Here is a 22,017-nt window from a genome sequence, read left to right on the forward strand (position 1 = left end):
TTTAGGGTGACAAGTATGAAATTGTTTTAAAAACATGAAAAACTTTGATACTGAAATCTGGGGGGGGGGGACCTTTCAGTGAAATACCCCCCCCCCCCCCCCGAAGAAAAAATGAAGCAGAGTTTACTTTTACAAATCTTTTGAAAAATTGGAAGCTTTTAGAGAGGCAAAAAAAGAAAAAGCAAAAAAACTTTTACAGATTTTTTTAATGTTTCACAGAAAAAAAAAAATCATTTCAGAATCGGGATTGGTGAAAATGTTAGGCTGCATATGTATTATTGTTATGGGAACCAAATAATTATAAATAGAAATAAGTCTGTTAATTTCTTGAAATTCTAGAATGTTAAGCAAAATTCCTATAAAACATGTATGATACATCAGCAGTTGGTGTAACTAACTGCTCAATTATGTAAATACTATGTCTGAACAATTTCTTGTTCAGAAGAAGTATTTATATAATTGAGACTAATTATGTTATTAGTCCTATGATTTCTTTTATGTGACATAATATTGCAATAAATATATTTTTCAGGTATTAACTTGTTTTTATTGTCTATTTATAAATGGTTGTTGCCATTTTATGTACCTAATTTCTCTTCTCTTTCTTTGTAGAGCCAGGTCTACCTCATCCTTTATACAGGGTCAAAGACTGTCAGCCATACACATTTCCCCCAGCAAATCTCAATACAATCTTAGCAGTCGTTCCTGTGTATGTCCCCTCATCATCATCAGATAGTGAAGTAGATGAAGGCTGTGCTTCACCTAGAATGCAGAGACGCAAGCGTGGAAGACGACGTCATATTCATGGCAGATCAGAAGGTGGATGGAGAGAAATAATGTACATAGATGAACTACCAGAGGTACAAAATTTGGTACATATTTTAGATTATTTTCCTATTTTGAAATATAAAGTCTAAGCATATAACTCAAAGTTCTTTTTATAGAAAGATTTTTTTCTCAATCAATTGTTTTATTGAAACATTATTGAAGTCAAACTGTGAAATGACTGTGTAAATTTTAATGCCAATTCAGATATTCACTGTAGCTGCAGAATTTTCTAATCATTTATATGTTTGAAACAGTAAGAAAAATTAATGAACCAGTCACCTAATTACAACTAATGATCTAATTTATCATTTCTTGGGTCATATGAAAACTCATGTTCTCTAGATATATCATCTAGCATCAGCTTCTTCCACTTTCCATTTTTGGGAGATATCTAAAAAATGAAACTTCACTGTACACTTTTGTATAGGTTAATATACTGTGTATCAGCTTCTTCCACTTTCCATTTTTGGGAGATATCTAAAAAATGAAACTTCACTGTACACTTTTGTATAGGTTAATATACTGTGTCAGAGTTTGCCAGCCCCAATCATTGAGTTGAATTCAGAAGGTTTTATTTCTTATTAACCTTGTCCCTACACCTTCTCCTTCATTCTTTGTCATTGAGAAAAGTAAAAAATTCAATACATTCTTTATGGAGGAAAACCTTGAGATAATTCTAAACTAAGCCTATTATACCAATTTGAAAAAAATATATATATGAATGCTTTTGACACCTCTCAATATTATCAATGGTATTCTGTTCCTGTTCTTTCTCCATTTAGAGAGATAAAACAAATCTTTCAACCGTAACTACTGTAAAGATTTCGTCAATTTGACAGCATTGCCTTTTGAAAACTAGTTAAACAATTTGAAAACTTTGTCATTATTGTGCATATGGTATATTATTCGAATTTTACTCCTATTATTATAGTTTTGCCATAATATGTAGAACAACAAAATTGATTGACATAACTAAGTTATTCTTATTGGTATTAGCCGTCTTTGTTGTGCATTATTATGACAGTAACATAATCATGTCAACAATTTTTAAAGACATACATCTTATCAATCCAAAAGAAAATTATTTCCGATTTTAAATTATGTTTGCTGATAATAATGAAGTACTTTGATTTGTTAACAATGGAGTTAATTGAGAAAAGAATTAGCAAAATGGTAATGTTGTTGTGTTGATGGCTGTCTTGAAGTTTTATTTTGCAATACTAATATTCCATATATGATTCTAATCTATAATTATATATATATATATATATATATATATATTTCAATTTTATAATATCTATAATTTTTTAAGTACAGGAGGCAAATGGCTCTTGATGATATAATTAGAAGTTGCGCAATTTAATATGAAATAAAATTTGGCAATTTGATACATTAGATATTTTATTTAGTATTTGTGACCAATAAACTCTACCAAATTTTTGCCACAAAAGCAATGCTTTTGAAATATTTCTCGGGAATGGACAAGCGAATAGAGAAGAGCCCCATTCATTTGATCATTGGGGACATTAATTTCATATGAAATCACTCTGTTTATAAATGGCTGCTATATTTAAAAAAAAAATAATAATAAGTTGTTTAAGAGTGAGTGTTATATTTAGGCAGTAATAACTGAAAACGATTTTAAATAGTCTAGTTATTAAAAGGCTCAGAATATTATATTGTAATTGAAAAATAAAATTGTAATTTATTACATGTTAAAAGAAGAGAAACAAGACTGTTAAATGTTTAAAGCCTTTAGAAAGGTAAAGAAAAGAAGGCTGCTGATGGGAAAAGTTTAAGAGAGTTTTGATATCAAATAGATTGCTAAATATGGAGAGATTCAAATCCATTATTGTTTAGCTGTGAAAAGAAACCTAGGTGATGATATTAAATTCATATAAATTTTTTCTATACTTTATCTGTAAATAAGAATTGAAAACTAAAATTGGTAAATGTGAATAATGTAAAAAAGATTCTGTCATCATTTTTCACATTAAAGTATCAAATGAAAAATGTTTTATAATGTGGTGAAAGAGAAGAATATATCTTTTAAACCTCTAAGTAATTAAAAATCATGTATAAAGAGGGGGAAAAAAACATGTATATAATATGCCATTTTTATTTTCAGTTTACTGCTTTTGTTACATCCTATAAATTGAAATACTTATGGTTTCACAAAATGATAAAATATAATATTTCTCACGCAGCTATTGTACTTGAATTTGTTTTTTGTTGCAAATCCAAATAAACATAAAATTGTGAGGAAAGTATTGATATATTCTTTTTGATATATTCATATTATTGATATATTCATAAAAAGAAATTTCAAAATTAATTTTGGTGGTTTTTGTCAAATTTCTGCTTTGTTTTGTAACTGTGGAAACTCCAGAATTTTATATATTAGAAAGATTCTGGTGTTCTTACTGGAAATTTATATTTTGGAATGTGCTCTATCAAAAGGATTGCAAATCTGTCTGCAGCACTTTTGATATATGCAGAAAGCAAATTTTTCCACAAATTGGGAATTACTCAGACATTTCATGAAACTATGCTTTTGAACATGCTATATATATGTTATGATATTCGAGTGATATGTGATTTTTAAATCGTTATTTGATGTGAATAGATGTTTATAAACAAAGCATTAAAGTGTTTAATATCTGAACTTTTGACTATCCTAGTTATTTGAAAAAGCATTACTAATTTTGTATTTTGTTATGAAACGACAGAGCCTTTGCCTTTGATATCTTAATATAAAACTAAGCATGAGATCAAGAAAATCTACAATTTTCATCTCGCCTACTTAAATGATTTTACAGAATAGTAACATATTTTCATAATTTCTTTTATTTAATCGATTAAAAAATCACATTAATGTTGAATTTTGTTTTCTGATGTTATATTTTGTGTTTTCCCTTTTCCCTTCCCTTTATAAAAACTCTCAAATTTCTTTTTTAGAGTGAGAAAATTGTGTCTGTTACCTCTAATATCTGGGGTACCAAATTTAAAATCCTTGGTCTTGTTCCATGGTTACCAGCTATTCTCGGTACTGTTACTTACCGAACTAGTTTACTGCATTTGCAGCCACGACAGATGACTCTTCTGATGAAAGAACTCAGAGGACCTCAACCTCGTGACTGTATCCCTCCAGGATCTGATTCACCAAAGACAGGTGGTGCTGTTGTCTTTTCAGAAGATGAAGATGAACCAGGTTTGTTTATTATATTTATATTATGTTAAATTGTCTTTGATAGAAATTTTTTGCTACCTTTTACCCAGCCATTCAGATATGGCCACAGTAATCTGATGGCAGAATCTCTCCTTCGAGATTGGTGGATTGCCGAATTGAGACATGATTTTTTTAGCATAATTATATTTTAAGGTTAAAATTTTGATTCTAACATTGTTATATTTAGTTAATATGAAAATATCCGGAATGGGATATTGGTTCTGATATCTCCCTAATTCATCTTAGTGTACTTCAAAATAATCAAACCCGTCTGAAAATGATCCTGGTTTAGCTTCATAGCAAGTAGATTGCCAAATCAAACTATCAGTATGAAACATATTCTCAAAAATCTCTTGTCCCAATATTTAATTAGTATGTAAATCTAATTCAGCTTTCACAGATGAATTTATCTGCAATAGCTGGGATTTTCTTGTTTCACTTTTCTACATTTTGCAGTTTTTATAATAGTCGGAAATTTAACAATCTGTTGGTGTAAATGTTTTTCTAAAATAAATATTTGCATTTGATATGTTTAATGAATGTAAAGGTTATAGAAAACATGACTTTAAAAAAATGTAGCAATAACAGAGTAACAATTGGTACTCTAAATATACTTCAAAATTTCTTGTGTCTAAATGGCTTAAATTATTCTGCTAAACAGTTTGTATATGTATTGATATGAATACTGAAATGAAGATTTATTTTAGTTTAATAAAACTGCATTTCAAATAACTTGTGATAAGGGTATATAAGGGTAACTTGAAAGATAAGGCAAAGTTTCTATTTCTTCTTCACATGTTTTATACATCTCATCCTTCCCATTCTTCTCAGAGAAATTAAAAAACTTGTAGTTTATAATTGCTAAATTGTTTTGTAAACATGCTTATAGAAAAATGTCGGAATTTAGCATCCAATGTATGTATTCTTTTACAATTAGATCTGCACTACAATTATGTATAGTAGAAATCTTCAGTGTATCCAAACATTTCTTATTATTGAAACGTGTCACTCTTTTAGAAAGCATACAAGTCTTTCAAAGAATTTTCTTTTCTTTCTGGGATTCCTGTATATTTCTGAGATATCCAAATAATCAGCTTTTCCTTTCCTTTTTTTATAAATTCTGAAGTTGCAACTGTCCAATCAAAGTGAATAACATTATGCATGATTATTCAATTTCTTTAAAAGCCAGGTATATATTTACTATTAACCTCCATAGAAGCCAAAGTGTTTCCATACACCTATTTTCTTTATTTAATAAAACTTTATACTTAGAAATATTTTCTAAGTGTAATATTTAGGGAAGTAAAATCTTGTTCTACTTTTTGTGAAATCCTTTATAATTTAGTATTGTCATGTACGATTATATATTATATCACTACTCTTGATTTACAAATAATTAATCCCAATAAGTCATGAGACTCTTTTCATTATATTATTCCTTATCTAATAATTATACATATCATTTCTTTTGCAAATGTCTAATTTACAGTATAATTTATGAGCATAGTAAAACAACATAAAAATTGTACTTTACCCTAATTTATAAATAAGTAAAAAATTCAATCTTTTGAATGAAATCAAAGTTATTAATCTTTAGTCTTTCAAAATAAAATGATTTGTCTGTGAATAGATTTAAAAGATAGATTCTATAAACAATTAAATTAGCAGTACTGTAATCCCTCATCAGTAGTTTTACATTTTATCCTTTGTGGTTTGCTCATCTGTGGTGGTTTCTTTTATTGCTTGTATTGTATATTCGTATAAAAACATATTTAATTGTTTTTCACTGGATTTAATGCATATATACAGCTGATGGAAAAACAGGGAGAAGGGTATTAAATTAATTCTTCATATTAATTTCATTCGCTTTTTTATTAGTAGAAATTGCATTATCTGTTTCTGATTATTAAAGATAGTACTGAATTAAATGTCTTAGTGAAATTATTTTTATGCTACCTTACATTAATGTGAAAATATTGGTTTAACTACTTTTATCTGCATGTTAAAACTTATTTGATCTTGTAATTGAGTGACTAATTGTTTCATTATTTTTCCTAAAGGGGTCATGCTCTTTCTCTACTTTATATATTTCAACATTTACAATAATTGTATATTTCAGTTTCATATATTATGCAAAAAGCAATTAAATCTAAAAAAAATCAGATAAGTAACAAAAAAAACAAAAAAAAACTAATGAAATTCAAGTGAAACTAAATACAGGGTGTCCCAAAAAAATGTATACACATTTTAGCAGCTGATAACTAAGTTATTTCTTCTTTCTTTGCTGACTGAACCCATTGAACCGAGTGATGGCAGACAGACTTGAATTTGAAGAAAGGAAATTTATTCTAAAATGCTACTGGAAGTATGAAAATGCAGTAGAAGTGCAAAGACAATTTAAGAGGGAGTTTAACAAAGGACCACCTACACGAGTTACCATCACTCGAATTAGAGATAAGTTTGAAGCTGATGGAACTGTTCAGGACGTCCATAAAACTGCAATAGTTGTTCAATTGAGGGCAACCATTGAACATGAATGTACGAATATCCCAAGGGAATTGTTCCATCATGTGTGCTATTCCATCGCTTCGCGTTGTCTGCAGTGTCTGGAGCAGAACGGACATCAGTTTGAGAACATGCAATAACAAGACAATAGAATGATATTTGTAGAATCTTTTACATGTTGAAAATTATTCGAATTATAATAAACCCCAAATATACAATTATTTAAAGTGTGTATACATTTTTTTGGGACACTCTGTATAATTAAATGAATTTTGCATGTTAAAGAATTTTTGCCAAAGATGTAGTTTTTAGTTTTAAAATAATATTAAAGTGAACTAAATCCATATTTTGATTGTTTTATCAATTGTAATCTTATAATAATGAATACAACTTATCTTTTTTCACTAAAAATTAAAAAAAAAAAGAAAGAAAGAAATATATTACAGTTCTGTACAGTAATTTATTAAATATGTTGTCATTTGGTCATAGTTAAATCTAGTTTAGTAACATTTTTTTCTTTCAAAATATTTTATTAGGTACTAGAGTATTAATAAAAGTGAATGTTATTTTTTATAAATTAACTAAGTTAATGATTTGCATTGAATTTGACTAACATTGTTGTAAAATGTTTTACTTTTAGATCCCTCTTATGAAGACACAATACCAATTGCTCCAATGACACCCAAAAAACAACAAAGAAACCCTACTTTCCGTTGCCATATGAACCAAGACCATGGAGCACATGGTAATGGCGACTATGTGAACTTCATTCCTAATGAAGAATTCCTCACATTTGAAATCTCTGGAGACAAAGGCATGCATGTCATCAGTCTTCAGCGTGCAACAGAAAACAATAGTGTAGTTTCTGTAGCCACTCAGACTAGTCTTTCTTGTGTCCCAGACTTGCCGCCAAATGTTATGAAGTACAACATTCCATCCAGCTCAAATGGCTCAGGTCTTGCATTTCTTAATAAAAACTTAGAGAAAAGTCATGAATCAAAGTGTTCTACCAATATTGCTCATACCAAAGATAGTGCATCAGTGGGAGGAAGCTATCTTGATTTGGATTTAACTGAAGATTTCACTGCTGCCAGTAGTGATTCTTCAAAAGATGCATCAGCCCAAAACAGCCTCTCAGAAAATGAAAATTCGAATTTGTCTTCACAATCGAATTCTAGCAATTCTGTTGATGGAAAAGTAATTTCACCTTTTGTGAATGTTGCCCCTAGTACATCTGTTGGGGGCTTAATTCTAGATAAATCCTACCGAAGTAGTCTTCAGTCACCTTTGACTACTCGAAGAATTGTGGAAATTAATTCTAATCCATGTAACACCCAGAAACCATTTTGTATTTTGCCATCATCATTGCCACTACAGAGTTCTGACAGTAATGAGACTTCTTCAACAATTGGAGCATGTTCTGCAGACCAGGATGGTCTTTTAAGTTCTGTTTCTAGAAAAACTGCTGATATGAAATTCATTGATGACCCAGAGACACCATGTTGTGAGAAGATCTCATTTCCAAGCAGTCAAAGTTCCTCATTCTATGTAAATAGAAGTCATAGCGCCAATCAGTTGCAACATGCAGCTGAATTCACTAACGTCCGTGAACAAAGTGGTTCTTCATTCAAAGATTCTTGCAGACGATTGACTTTAAAGCCTAATCCACCCTGTGGAAAAATGCACTGTCATGATTGCATAGAGGGAGCAAAGTCTTGTGATATTAAGTCGTGTGAAGCTAATGGAGTTTCTGCTGGGGAAGAAGGATTCTATGATTTAGGTTGTTCTTGCCCCATAGTTAAGAAACCTGTCACCTCTAAGTCATCTGAAGTCTCAACCACTCCTGTTTTAAAAAGTGCTTTGAAGAAAGAATTTCACAGTTGTGAGGATGTGAATAAAATTTCCCAAGCTGTCAGAAGACTTAAACAGCTTAAGAACATTGAACAAGTCATTGCAAAATCTGAAAATTCCAGCCCCGTCCGACGTAGAAGCAATGTGCCAAGTGATATCCCTGACTTGTCAGCATCGTCCTTTTTGCAGGAACACCGTGCCAGTTATCCTCAAGCTGGTGATGATACAAGTGAGATGTCAGACTCCTCAGCTACAGTGAGTCTGAGCATACCCTCTTCCCCTGTTGTGACTCGCAAGAAAAATCAGAGACGAGGTATTCTCTACAGTCCACTTCTGTTGAGAAAGATGCGCCGTCAAAAGTTAGTTGACAGCTCAGATGAAGATGGAGCCTTCAGTGGTGATGATGTCCCAGGGGAGAATTTTAAGGATCTAGAAAGCTTTCAGAAAGCATATATTCGAAGGAAGGTTTGTCAATTTATATATATATATATATATATATTCGTACTTTTCAGTCTAAAAAAAATTTTTTTTTAGAAATTTTTATTAGTTTTATTCTATGTTATATAACAAACAATGATGGAATTCAGTCTTAAATATATGCAAACTAAAAACATGATCTGAAGAAGTGAAGTGTATAATGGCATTATATTTCTCTACATGTGAAGAGAACTACATATTTAATTTGTAGATTATTCTTTGATCTATATTAGGCTTGAAACTTTATATATATATATTTTAAATGTTTCTTTTTTTACCTTATTTTTTTGCATTTTTAAAACCTTTTTTTAAAAAAATATATATATAACAAAGTATTTAATTTTAACAAAAAGAAAGGAGTTCTGTGGATATATATATATATTTAAAATTTCAGTTATATTCTTTTTTATAATTAGACATACAATCGGGATAATTTTATTAAGAGTTTGAACTCAGTTGTTGCTAGTTTTTTAAATATGCATTTTTATTACTTATTTTAATATTCACATTCACTCAATTGGAGAATCAAACAAAGTTTTAAATAATATATATATGAATGATATATGTGTGTGTGTGAATGATTAATTCATATTGCCCCATTTGTGGCATGGCACAAATGGGGCACCTATTGAAAATGGTATTCATGTCCTGGCCATCCTGTCTGGAGTAATGTTCGCCACACAAGTGATTATCCTTTACCTTAGATGAATTGCTGAATTTTTTCAGTATAAACAAGATTCCTGACATGTCCCCCGAATAAAAAGTCCAATGCAGCCACATGCAGACTTGTTGGAGGCCAAGAAATAAGCCCTGCCCTTCCAATCAACGCTCCCCGCACACGATTTTTAACGACTTCGTTGATATAAGTACGGATTTTATTGACATCCTCTTCAGACACTCTTGGATTACTAAATTATTTTAGTTTTAAGACACTTCTAATTTCTTTAAACGCTCGCAGCCATTGATGAATGATTTTGTTCGTCGGCACATTACCGCCATATTCGCGCCGAAAGTTTCGCTGTACAATGGTAAAGGATCCGGTTTTTATAAGCCAGATAACACATTGAACCTTTTGTTGTAGCGTTGCCATCATGCTTCACTGTGGAATGAGTATCTGCTATGTTACTTATAGGTCAATGACGCACGACACTACCTCGTGTTGAAAAAACAAACTAAACCAGTGAGAATAAAATTTGATAAACTACTGATTTCTTCAAAATTAACTGATCTGACCAAACTCATGCCATTCATTCAATGTGATTTTTTTAAAAACCCAAGAGTTCTTTTATGGACACCCTGTATATTAAAATCAAAATGTAGAAACGCTGTATAGTTTATCTCACATGCTACTTACTACTTTTAATTGTTATTAATTACTACATCTGAGATAGTGTCTTATGTTTTGTAATATATGTATACATATTCAATTTCAGCTGAAAAAACGTGGAAGGACGGTTTCTGACTGTGTTCCGGCCAACAGTAATCTGCCTCCTTATCGAGAGTTCGTCCTTCACAATAAAGCACCTCTCTGGAATGACATCAGTCAAGTGTATCAGCTGGATTTTGGTGGCAGGGTAACACAGGAATCGGCAAAAAACTTTCAGATTGAATTTCATGGCAGACAAGTAAGCAGTTATAATTCTGGAAAAAAAAAAGAGGGGGGGGGGCTTTTTTTTTTTTTTTTTTTTCCTTTCAAAAAAATCGAACTTAATGTCTAAAAGTTTTCTGTTCTTAGTTAAACTTTTTCGTTATTTGATTTATTCAAGTACAAGCAAGAAGTGCATAATTTGCTCATTGTTTTATTATTTAATTTTGTGATTGTTTTTCACTAAAATGACAAAAAACTACCAATATGAATTTAAAAAAACTTAGAATGTACATGAAAACAAAATGTGCAAATTTCACACTAGGCTTGAAATATGATCTAGAGTGGCTTTTTCAGTCATTTGTAAAGAGCCTGATGCTTACAAAACTATTTACCAATAAAGTTTTGTAAAAAAAAAAAAAAAAAAAATCTGCTTAATTTGTGCTGTTTATCCATTTGATCTTTTTTCTATTATTATTCATGTAAAGATATATATTCCACCTATGCATGAAGACAGTGAATAAAATATATTATTATAAAAATTCTTCAGCTGATTTATTTGAATACATATTACATGAGTTATTTGAATACATACAGTTTGGAGGAGAAAAAAAAACTTATACAAATTGGAAACTTTTTTTTTCTTGGTTGTAGAACTTAATTTCCTTGATATAATAAATCATTCAAAACTAATTTTGAAATTTAAAATAAAAAGAAATCAAAACCATCCATGAAAGCTACAATGTCATTAAAAGCAATAGTGGATCCACAAGATGATATATATTATTTCTAATTTCATGTCTTCAAAGCTTTTATTCTAAACTAGTATTTTTATGTAAAATTATTTGATTTTTATTTTAAATAACCACAAATTTTGTCTCCTTTTTTTATAAATATTTCAATTTTATCATAAGCTGCACCTTTTCTATGTTTTTATTTCAAATTTTTCTCTTTTTATTCATTTACTGTGTTATTTTTTTTAAGTTTTCATGAGAAAAATGTATAAAATGTTATAAACTGCATCCCAAAATTGAAAGCATGAAATGGGTTTCGTTTCCTTGTCTTGAAGTACCTTTAATAAGGTCAGTTACTGAAATTAAAGAATCCTAAAGGATTTGTAGATACTTTTAAAGAGGTGATGAATTTATTTTCATGAAATGCTTTCATGAGAGTAACAATGGTAATAACTTAATAATATTATAAATTATCCACAAAATCGTATATCAATTTCAAGATCATATTAAAAAATCAAATGAGTTGATAAAATATTATAAATTGAGGAGTAGAAATTGAAATGTCTTCATTTAGTATGTTTCTTTGTGAATAATATGCCTGCTCTTTGTAGAATAAGATCATCAATGATTGTAATAACATCAGTCCACCTCTTTCTTTATTGTGTACTGTCCCTGTCTCCATAAATCCTTTTATCTTGCATAAATGGTAATATGTGTCTTCCATGTTTAACCTTATTCTTTTGTAAAATATGCATATCTATTGTTTACTGTATGTAAACAAAGTTTTAAGAAACTATCGTAATCATCAAAAAATTTGAACTTGTAATTTTGACAAATCTCCACATTATTTACCTCTCTTGTGTTCAAATACAAATTTTTGAAAAATGTTTGTCGACTTTTGTGACAAAGATGACTTAAAAATCCTTTGAGATAGATTAATGAAATTTGAATATATGGATTTAACAACAATTTCAGTACACAGGTTTATCATCTATATGTGTCAATTAGCAGACATTGAGCCAATTCAATGTCTTTTGGTTTGTACTTTCAGAACATGTAGGTATAATTCAAAAACGTAATAACTTTAATCAGTTGATAACACATTTAAAGCACAAATTGTCTTATATTAGAGAGTATGCAAGAAAGTTTTGGGGATATCATTCCCTCTTTTTTAAATGAACCATAATATAATATGCAGTGCATTCCTCAGTATTGGCTAATTTGATGAAACTTATTCAACAATCAGTATCTTTTAACAGAATACCTTATATATACAAATACAATATCATAACACTATAACTTGTCACATACTAATCCATGTAACAACGTCATTGACTCTGATTACATGGATCAAAATACATTTAATAAAAATGTCTTTTTTAGCATTATTTGTGAAAGAGATTAGTAAATATTCTATGTATTATTTAAATTCCTATTTTAAAAGAAATGTACTTTCTTTAATCTACAAACAATTCAACTTTTGGTTTTCATTAGTACCTTTATTGTTTCTGCTAACTTTAAATATTAATTATTATCTCATATTGAAAAGATAGTTTTATTTATATAGTGACATTGCAGGATTTTTTCCCCCCTAGGTTATGCAGTTTGGAAGGATTGATGGCAATGCTTATACTCTCGACTTTCAATATCCATTTTGCGCCCTCCAAGCATTTGCAGTTGCTCTTGCCAATGTGACTCAGCGCCTAAAGTAATCTTCTCTTTGACATCATCATGAAGCCAGTCTCCTAGTCAATAGCCATCTGCTTCGCATAGAGTATTTTCAACAGGCCCACTCTTCATTCGGATTTTGATGGTGTTTTACCCTTTTGTGTTAAATATTATATGATGAAGCCTTTCACTCTAATATTGTTGTTATTATTGGTTTGAATATGAAAAATATAGATATTTGCAATGCTGTTAGGTTTTGGCCTTAAGTTTAAATTGATAGTTTAAGATTAAGGAGACCTATAAAAGTAATGACTTAGTAACTGACTATTCATTTTATGAGGTTTAAATGTATAAAATCAGTTTATGCCATCTGTTTTCATATTTGACAATATATTTATATTGATTTTTTATAGTATATTTACTTACATTCTCTATTGGGAAAATTTATCACTTTAACTAATGATTTTTTAAATTTTTCTCTTGTTTCCTTTTTTTTTATAAGTTAAAAATTTATGTAAACTTATATCAAATACCACAAAGTACTAATTTTCAATATCATTTTTTAATATTGTTTCAGAAAATCTTTTCTATTTCATTATAGTTAAATGTGCATAGTTTCTTTTGCTAATTATTATTTAGCGGTATCTTTCTAATTATGTTGTTGTTTTTTTAATTCTTATAAATCTATTTAAATTATTTGTTATACAGGGTGTCTGAGAATTAGGGTATTCTGAAAATAATTTTGAATAATAAAAATAAAACATTTATGCCAAATTTTAATTTATCATCGAAATTTCTATGTGATTATAACCAAATGATAAAAAATCTCATATCATATATTTGCAAATCATCTGAGCAGTTATGGTATTAACAGCAACTGTCAAATTCTGCTTCAGTTCCTTCAAATTCTTTCAAGGATAGATACAATCCAGAAAAATATTTATGAGAATATGGAACTTAATTTTGAATCTTCCATAATATAATTTTATTATAATTTTCACTTTATTTCTCAACAATATTTTTAGTTAAAAACCTCTGTATTTAAGTACTAAATTTAGACAAATTTAAACTTCGCACTGAATTTCACAAAGGATCCGTCTGGTTTCATATTTATAAGATTCCTCATATATTATAAGAAAACATTTGGATAGTATGTTTTTATGTTTGTCTTATTATTGTGTGTAATTTGCTGTTTGAATAATTTTATTATGGATCAATAATTCTAATGCACCCTGTATTTCTTGAAATGCTATTGCATTTATGTTTTTTTAAATTGTTATAATGCATTTTATTATTAAAAATCTTAACATATGTTTTTTATTGATATCTTTTTAATTCAGGAAGTTAACAAATATTTCCTGGAAATAATTTTGTTATGTATATGGAACTTCATCTCAAGCATGTACATCATACAATATGAACTTTACTTCAAACAACCTTTGTATTTCATGTGGATATGATATTGCATGTATTTTTACTTACTTTCCCATCCTGTGATAACAGTCCAAACTTTCACAAAATGCCATAACATTACATATATTTCGATTTCTGAAAATAGCATGGCTAGTTCTGCTCAAGTCGTTATGTCAGCAAATCTGTCATCTGACTAATGAGCAAAGAGCGTGCTGCAATATTCCGTCTTATTATAAAGAATGCTCAGTCCATTTTAGAAATAATGACCTCAATGTTCATGTTGGGATCCCCAGAATTCTGTGTTTAGTTTCAAATAGACAAAACTCATCTCTGTGACTACTGTAGCAAAGTAAATGACATTAGCATGTTGGTGTCAGTCCACTGCTCGATACTGATTTATAGGTACATGTTATTTGCATAGACATTCTTCACAGGTTTTGTATCAGAATTTGGGAACTTCAACTCAGGGGTGATTGCGATCTGATTGATTATTAGATTTTTTACTTTACCAAATCCAGATTAAGGAAATATATTCATTATCTTTCTCATATTCCTTTTTTCAACAGATATACAATTCAGGGGTAATAATATGAAGGATATTTCAATAGAATTTAGAATTCCCTAGAATACTGATAGCTCAATTATTATACAGATTATGAAATGCTACTTATTCTTATTAAAATTATTTTCTTATTTAACATTAGAAATCAAGAAATGCCTATTCAAGACTCTTGGGTATAATTCTAGAGATAATTTAATAAATGATTGAAATGCTTACCAAAAAATCTATACATTCACGAATTATTTACTTTGATAGTAGTTCTTCTGTATATTATAAATATGTATGTCTCTTGTTTAATTGCAAACTTCATGGTTTAAAAGTGAAAAGCAGTTTATTACAACAAGGGTTTCTAAACTTTTAAATGTTATGACAATTTTTTTCGAAATCAAAAACATCATCTCTATGATGTCATCTTCAACATTTCAAAAACTCTTAATAACCCTTTTCATGGAATTTTTTGTAGAGATGACCAGTACACATTCTTTCCAAAAGTTTTTTTTTTATGGGCTGAAAGGGAATTATTAAATAACATATATATATATATATATATATATATATATATATATATATATATATATATATATATATATATATAAATGGAGATTTTAAGACCACATTTTCTGAAATTGTAGAAATATGCCAACACACACACACACACACACACACATTCAAAATCCCTTTCTATCTTGTAAAACATTAACCTTGTTGCACCAGTTTTAGGATCTCTGTGTTACATCAAGAGTGACAAACTGATATGTTAACACAGGCGAAATAAACAAGACCAAAGTTTATATGAGCCATAAAAATTTATTACAAAAATGTAGGTTTAATTTGCAAAAACTATATAAAAAAGAAAGAAGTTTAGTGTAAAAATTTTTCTTTTATGAGGCTTGATGTTTCTTCTCTTTTTTATTTCTTTCTGTGTTGAAGGATATTTTATCCATAGTAATTAATTTTAAAATTGTTCCAAAGTGAATGTCAATAATTCAAGTCATAAGGAATTTAAAAATTAAAATGAATTAAACTGAAAATTGAGACAGTTAAGAACTAAGATATGAAATTGTTATTAAAAATTTTGTCATATACTGATGTTTACTGAATCACAATGATTAGTTTCACACTGCAAATTTGACACCTTTGGGCTACATCAAAATGCTTTGCTTATCATTTCGAAGTTTTACCATAGAAAAGATTTTATGCCCTGGCTCTCCATAAACATTTTCCTTTTTAAAGGAAGGAAAATTTTATTTAGCTATTTCTTTTTAAATTATGAATACCAAAAAAGGTTAATTATATCAAGATGTAATGGAATGGAATTTAACTTAATTTTAAAAATATAATCTGTTTCTACTGTAGCAATTTTGCTAAAAAATATTTTTGCATGTAAAAATCATGCTAGTATTCTAAATTATTTGAATTTATTTTGGAATATCATTCAGCAGTTGTTGTCCAAATAGATTCGCAATTACCCCTGTTCAATTTGTGTGCTTTGGGATTGTAATTAGTGCAATTAAGCATTATAGTTTGCTTTAAGAATTAAAGTGTATGATACTTAGATTTTATCTGTGGTTTCCACAAAGTAAAGAAATAGCCATTGTAATTTTATCTTTCGCATATTGGAGTCAAAATGTAGATTTTCTTTGTAGCACTCAGAAAATTATATTTTTCTTTAAAACTGTTAACTAAATGTGCAAAGGCATTGATTTGTTTAGTATAAATAACTTGTTAGATAAAAAGATCACTGTAATGCAGGTGATTTGTATAATTAATAGATTTTAATAGTCATTAATATAAGTAAGAATGTACAGATATTTTTTTCTCATTGTGAAATCAGTTTATTTTATACTTTCAGAAGTAAACACATTTACTTTTTGAATTCCGCATATACTTCTCGTTTGTCCCCCTTCACACTTTTTTAATTTTCTTATCTTATGTGTTGGTTTAATATCTCTTGTTTACACCAAGATTCTTCATGTTAAATATCCTATATTTTAATTGCAAGTATTTCAAAAGAGATTTAAAACATGAGATTTGAGGGGTTTCCTCTAGCTAATACATAATTAAAATAAAATATTTCATCTATTTAATAATTGTCATTTTTGCCAATTGATGTTATTTTTTTTTTTTTTTTTTAAATCTTTGTGCAAATTTTATTATTATTTCTTTTAGGCATTATAGCGGTGTTCAGGAAATTCGAAAACTCTTAAAAAATGACATCAATCCTCCTGTCACTTACTCAATTTATTATTCTATTTATTAATTTTTTTCATTGCTTTTTTCCCAAATTTTATTGATAAATACCTTTGTAATTTGCATACTGCTTCATGTTTAAAAATATCTTTAAGTAATCATTTTAAAATTATTTTATGCACCCCTTCCTATTTTTATGCTATTTTATAAATTTAAGAAACATTTTAGATTATTAAAGGTAGCTTCAAAGAAGTATTAAAGCTGTTTACTGGGGATCCCTGTTTTTGTGTTTTATTTTAATTTTTAGAAGTTGTTGTGTTTGATTCCCCATTTGTATATTTTTTCATAAATTCAATATATTTTTAAAACTAGAATTCAGGTTTGTAAGTTTCTTTTATACTGAAGATACTACTATTAACTTATATGAGCATGGTTTTAACAACCAAGTATGAAACGTTATTTTTAAGCAACTGTATTATAATAAAGCACTGGAATTTCGTTTTTCTACACTGTTTTCCTTAAAATAAGTAAATATTTATATTATCTTATTTAAAAAAGTGTGGAATGATTGTATTTGAGAGAACATACTGTATTCCAGGTACTTAACTCTGTATTAAAGTACTTACTTTGTTAGATGAATTTTCCTCATTAAACATGCTGTGATTTCATATTTGGTTACTTATATTTTTGATTTTTAAAAATCAAAATTCTTTAAATTATTGAACATTCTCTAAAGGATTTGAAATTGAATAGTTAGAGAATATATTTGTTAATCATAAGAATATTTGTGGTTTGCAATATTTTGATAAGTTTTCTTTACAAATTGTACTTATTGTAGTCATTATTGTACATGTATGATTAAGTTCAATCTGTTATTGTACATTCTTTAATGATACTTTTTAAAATAAGATTTACCATATGAAATTGTGTGACAAAAGTTGTTCTAATGTTTTTATTGTTAGAGAATGTTTTAAATTTATTTTATTAATTGTGTTTCAATATGTAATTTATATTAAATGTTTAATAGTCCTATGAATTTGTTTAAAATTTTATATAGATGTGAAAACATATTTATAAATCAAGCACTCTGTACATAGATTTTCTTTTTAAGTATTTCTGTCGTGCATGCATGCTTCGTTATCAAATTGTATCTGATATTGTACTGTGTAAATGAAGATGTTTTGTATACTTCATGTAATGTGCTCCTGAAAATGTGTTGCTGTCTTTGTCTAAACTTTTGAAAAAGTAATTAATGAAAATGAATGGTTCGCAAACGAATTGTCATTATGCATAAGAAAATGTATTCTTGATATTGGATACATCCTTGTATTAAATTGAGGATTGTAGCAGGTAAGATTTTGTTGTTAGATGTTTTGTTGTTATTGTGCTGCAATGTTTTTGTTAAAAAGAAACTCCAGATAACTGTATAATTGTTTTGTTTAAACAATATACTCTTCGAATATTTATGATGTATTGGTGCATTTGAAAAAAAATGTAATGTTGATTATTGATTCGTTTGTTGATTTTTTTTGTATACAAGTGAAAAATGTTTCGTTTCTGATTTGACTTTTCATATTAATGACTGTTATTTATTGTTCTTAAAGATATTAGCATTCCATGCTATTAACATTATGTGATATTTATAAATTTATCCTTTAAATTTCTTACATCTATTAATATTACTCATGATGATTATTTTCTGATTTTGTTATTTGAGCTTATTGTTTCTGATCTTTGCCTTTTTTATATATTTAAAGTTTTGTGCAAGCATTTTTATTTTTATAAATATTTATTTTTGTGTTTTCTTTGATCTGTTTTTACTAAGAGGTGCAACAAAAATGGCTAGTGAATAATTCGGGTTGGCCGAAATTTTTTGGTCTGTTCCTATCAGAGTTTTAGCATTAAGTTATTCGTCTGTGAATCTGTTATTTATAATTGGAGGAACTTAATGTTGTGTATATAAAAGAATGCTGTGCTGTAAATTGCTAGTTGTATATAATGTGCTCCGTTTTATCTGTTGATTTAATTACTTTGTTTCAAAGGCTTTTCTGTGTATTAATGCCACAAAAATAAAACTGGTCAATCATAATATTTTGCATTTCTTTTTCAACCAAGACGAATGTTCACAATTACATATAAATGATTCTTCCCCTTTTTGAATTTTCATTTGGCGCATTTAATTAATCATTTGTTTTAACCATTACATTCGTCAATATTTGGAATTTCCGAATAATAAAGACTATGCTTAATGAATCCTAGTTAATTATCTTTAACTAAAGAATAGAAATAATGACACATGTGAAGATATAGTGACACACTTTGTGCGCTGCATGCTTTCTTCATAAAATATTTTTTGGGAAGTTGAGTCTGACTATCAAATGAAAATAATAGTTTGAAAATATATATATATATATATATAGTATTTTTACTTTAGAGTTCAGACAAAGATCCGTAGAATAATTCTTAGAATTCGAAAGTTTTACAGATTGGCAATGGAACTTAATTTTATTTTCATAAAATTAAATTTGCTGCTTCCAAACTGGCTAAAATAGGATGAACTAACAAAGGATTCCTCATTGTGATAGACAATCAATTTGTGATTTTAAAAAAAAGCCACTGTTGATTAGGTTCATTTTTTAAAGTCTTGAAATATTGCTAAAATCCACAAACTAGAAACCATGGATGACCTGATTGTCAGAATCGATAAATATGTAAAGAAATTAATGGACAGTGTTTTTCTTGTCAAAAATTCGCTCAGCACAACTCCGGCTGCAACCTGTAAATATGATTTGCTCTGATTCTCATGATTTCAGAGATTGTCCAATTAAATGATTAGAAAATAATGATTATGGAAAAAGTTGATTGGAAATTTTTAATGACTATTTTAAGAATCTTTAAAAGACGAAGAATTAAAAATCTTTTTGAGAAGAATAATCTAATACTCTGTAAATATCAATGTTAGAGAAATATAATGTCGCTTTACTATTGTTTTTAATGAGCTTATCTTAATATAATTCATTTAGTTTAAGATTAGATTTTGCAGCGTATCCCACACAGGTGAAGCATAAATAAGTACTGGATGCAAATAAATGGTTAAATAATCTGGCTCCTTTTTTTATTTTAAAATTCCATAAAACAACAAGTTAAAATTTTTTTAATTAATTCGCCGGAATTGTTTTTAGTGGAGTGAAATAATCCTAAAATAGTTTTTTTTTTTTTTTTTTTTTCAATTTTTGGCTAGTTACTATTCTTAGATTATGGTAAACATTTATACATTTTTAAAAATATTTTACATTAGAGTATCTGAAAATTGCTGCAATTTTTTCCTTCTTTTTTGAGCAATGAAATTGAGTAATCATTACATTTTTTAGTCTTGTTATTATGATCATTTTAAAGCTTTCTGTAATGTGGTTGGTTCTGGCCACCCTTGCGGGCACACGAAAAGGTAGGGGTCTGGCTCCTCATATCGATGACAGGACCTACTTCCGTAGAGAAGAGGCCGGTGATGACCCTTAGGACTCAACCACAGTTCCCGCCAGTGTTGCTGTTGCGGCGGTCATTCAAGTTTTTCCGTGTGCGTTCGGGCGCGTCGGATTAGCCAGTTTTTAGTTACAGCGTGAGGTAAAAAAGCTGTGGAATAGAATGATCTTGATGGGGGGGGGGGAAGGTAAGGAAATGTCTTGAAAAATTCCTATTATATAATAAAGATCAAGTGGAAAATAAACAATACATTCATTGTTAAAAATATTCACACAGAATTTTTTGCATTTCAATTAAATTATCAAAAATTTTAAGTATAATGACAAAATGTCGAACATCGGTTCATGTCGTGTGTGTGTTTGATCTGTTCACTCAATTTCATCTACATTTTCCTTTTCTGGAAAAGTGCTTTTCACCAAACGATTTAACACGATATTTATCTATAAAAAAGTTAAAATATAATGATACAACTTTCCTGGGCATATTCCTTAGAATAAGTTCTGCTCGAAATGCCAAGTGTTTTTAACGGTTTTTCATCTTTTAATTGAATGTCCTAATTTTAATCATCATCGTTTGAGATTTTTTAATGCTTCATCTGTGGATATGCAAATGCTTGTGGGGGAACATCCCCACAAAAACCTTTTTAAATTTTTAAAAGCAACTGGATTTTACCATACTATTTAACATTTAACTTTGTTCTTATCTTGTTTACAATTTTAAGACGTACTGCTTTGAAATTTTATCAGTGTTCAGTGTTATCAGTGTTCCAGTTTTTACAATTATTTAAATAAAGTCAAAGACTACCTTTTTACCATGTGTCTGGCGCAGTATAGTCAGATATGGCTCTTGCGCCAATAAACGCCAAATTCCACTCCACTCCTTAGAATAAGAGTAGACAATGCTTCACCAAACTATTAAAAGCTTTAAATGACAAAAAATGATAGATAAAATAAACGTGGGCGTTGTGTGTGAGTATGCTGGAGCTCTACAGGCCAGAACGTTTGACCTAAAGCTACCAAACGTGGCACTTATATATTTTGAAGGATGAAAATATGCGTCTCTGAGCGATTATTTCGAAATTTTAATTAGAATTTCAGTTAATTAAAAATTAGACGAAATTTTCACGTGTTTCTGTCGTAATTGCCGGAAACATTACGGCAACGAAAAAGATTTTCTTCCTCATTTTTAAGTTCAAAAAATTATCCTTTAACTAATATTAATTTAATCTTAGCGCAAATTTTTTTCTAAATTTTGGCTTTTTTTTTTCTGTCTGATTGCCAATAATAGATTTTATAATTGACACAAATTTAAACCTGTTTTATTGTTTCATCATATATTGAATCGCATGATTTTCTGCCATTGTTGGAAAATTAAAGAAGGAGTCTGCTTAAACTTTAGGTTAAGGGAACCAAATTCTGAAAAATTTCCCTAAATGCCGGCCCTCAATAAGAAAAATCAAAAATGCCTTCTCCTTCTTTTAATTGCGTTTGTTGAA

General features: G+C 28.7%; 1 protein-coding gene across 2 annotated transcripts in view; it reads left to right on the forward strand.

Annotated features, from left to right (window-relative positions):
• LOC129975557 (tubby-related protein 4-like) overlaps nucleotides 1-15,396 on the forward strand; it is a 29,546-nt gene extending 14,150 nt beyond the window's left edge. Inside the window, exons 8-12 of one of the 2 annotated variants that reach the window (XM_056088619.1) lie at nucleotides 613-872; nucleotides 3,787-4,039; nucleotides 7,203-8,878; nucleotides 10,324-10,515; nucleotides 12,805-15,396. In XM_056088619.1, coding sequence (XP_055944594.1) covers nucleotides 613-872; nucleotides 3,787-4,039; nucleotides 7,203-8,878; nucleotides 10,324-10,515; nucleotides 12,805-12,921 — 2,498 coding nt within the window. In that variant the 3' untranslated portion in view covers nucleotides 12,922-15,396. The remainder of the gene's footprint in view (nucleotides 1-612; nucleotides 873-3,786; nucleotides 4,040-7,202; nucleotides 8,879-10,323; nucleotides 10,516-12,804) is intronic. The other variant, XM_056088620.1, reaches the window with a different exon arrangement.
• Nucleotides 15,397-22,017: the final 6,621 nt, after the last annotated feature.

The sequence above is a fragment of the Argiope bruennichi genome, chromosome 7 (genome assembly GCF_947563725.1).
Source record: "Argiope bruennichi chromosome 7, qqArgBrue1.1, whole genome shotgun sequence".
NCBI lineage: Eukaryota > Metazoa > Arthropoda > Arachnida > Araneae > Araneidae > Argiope > Argiope bruennichi.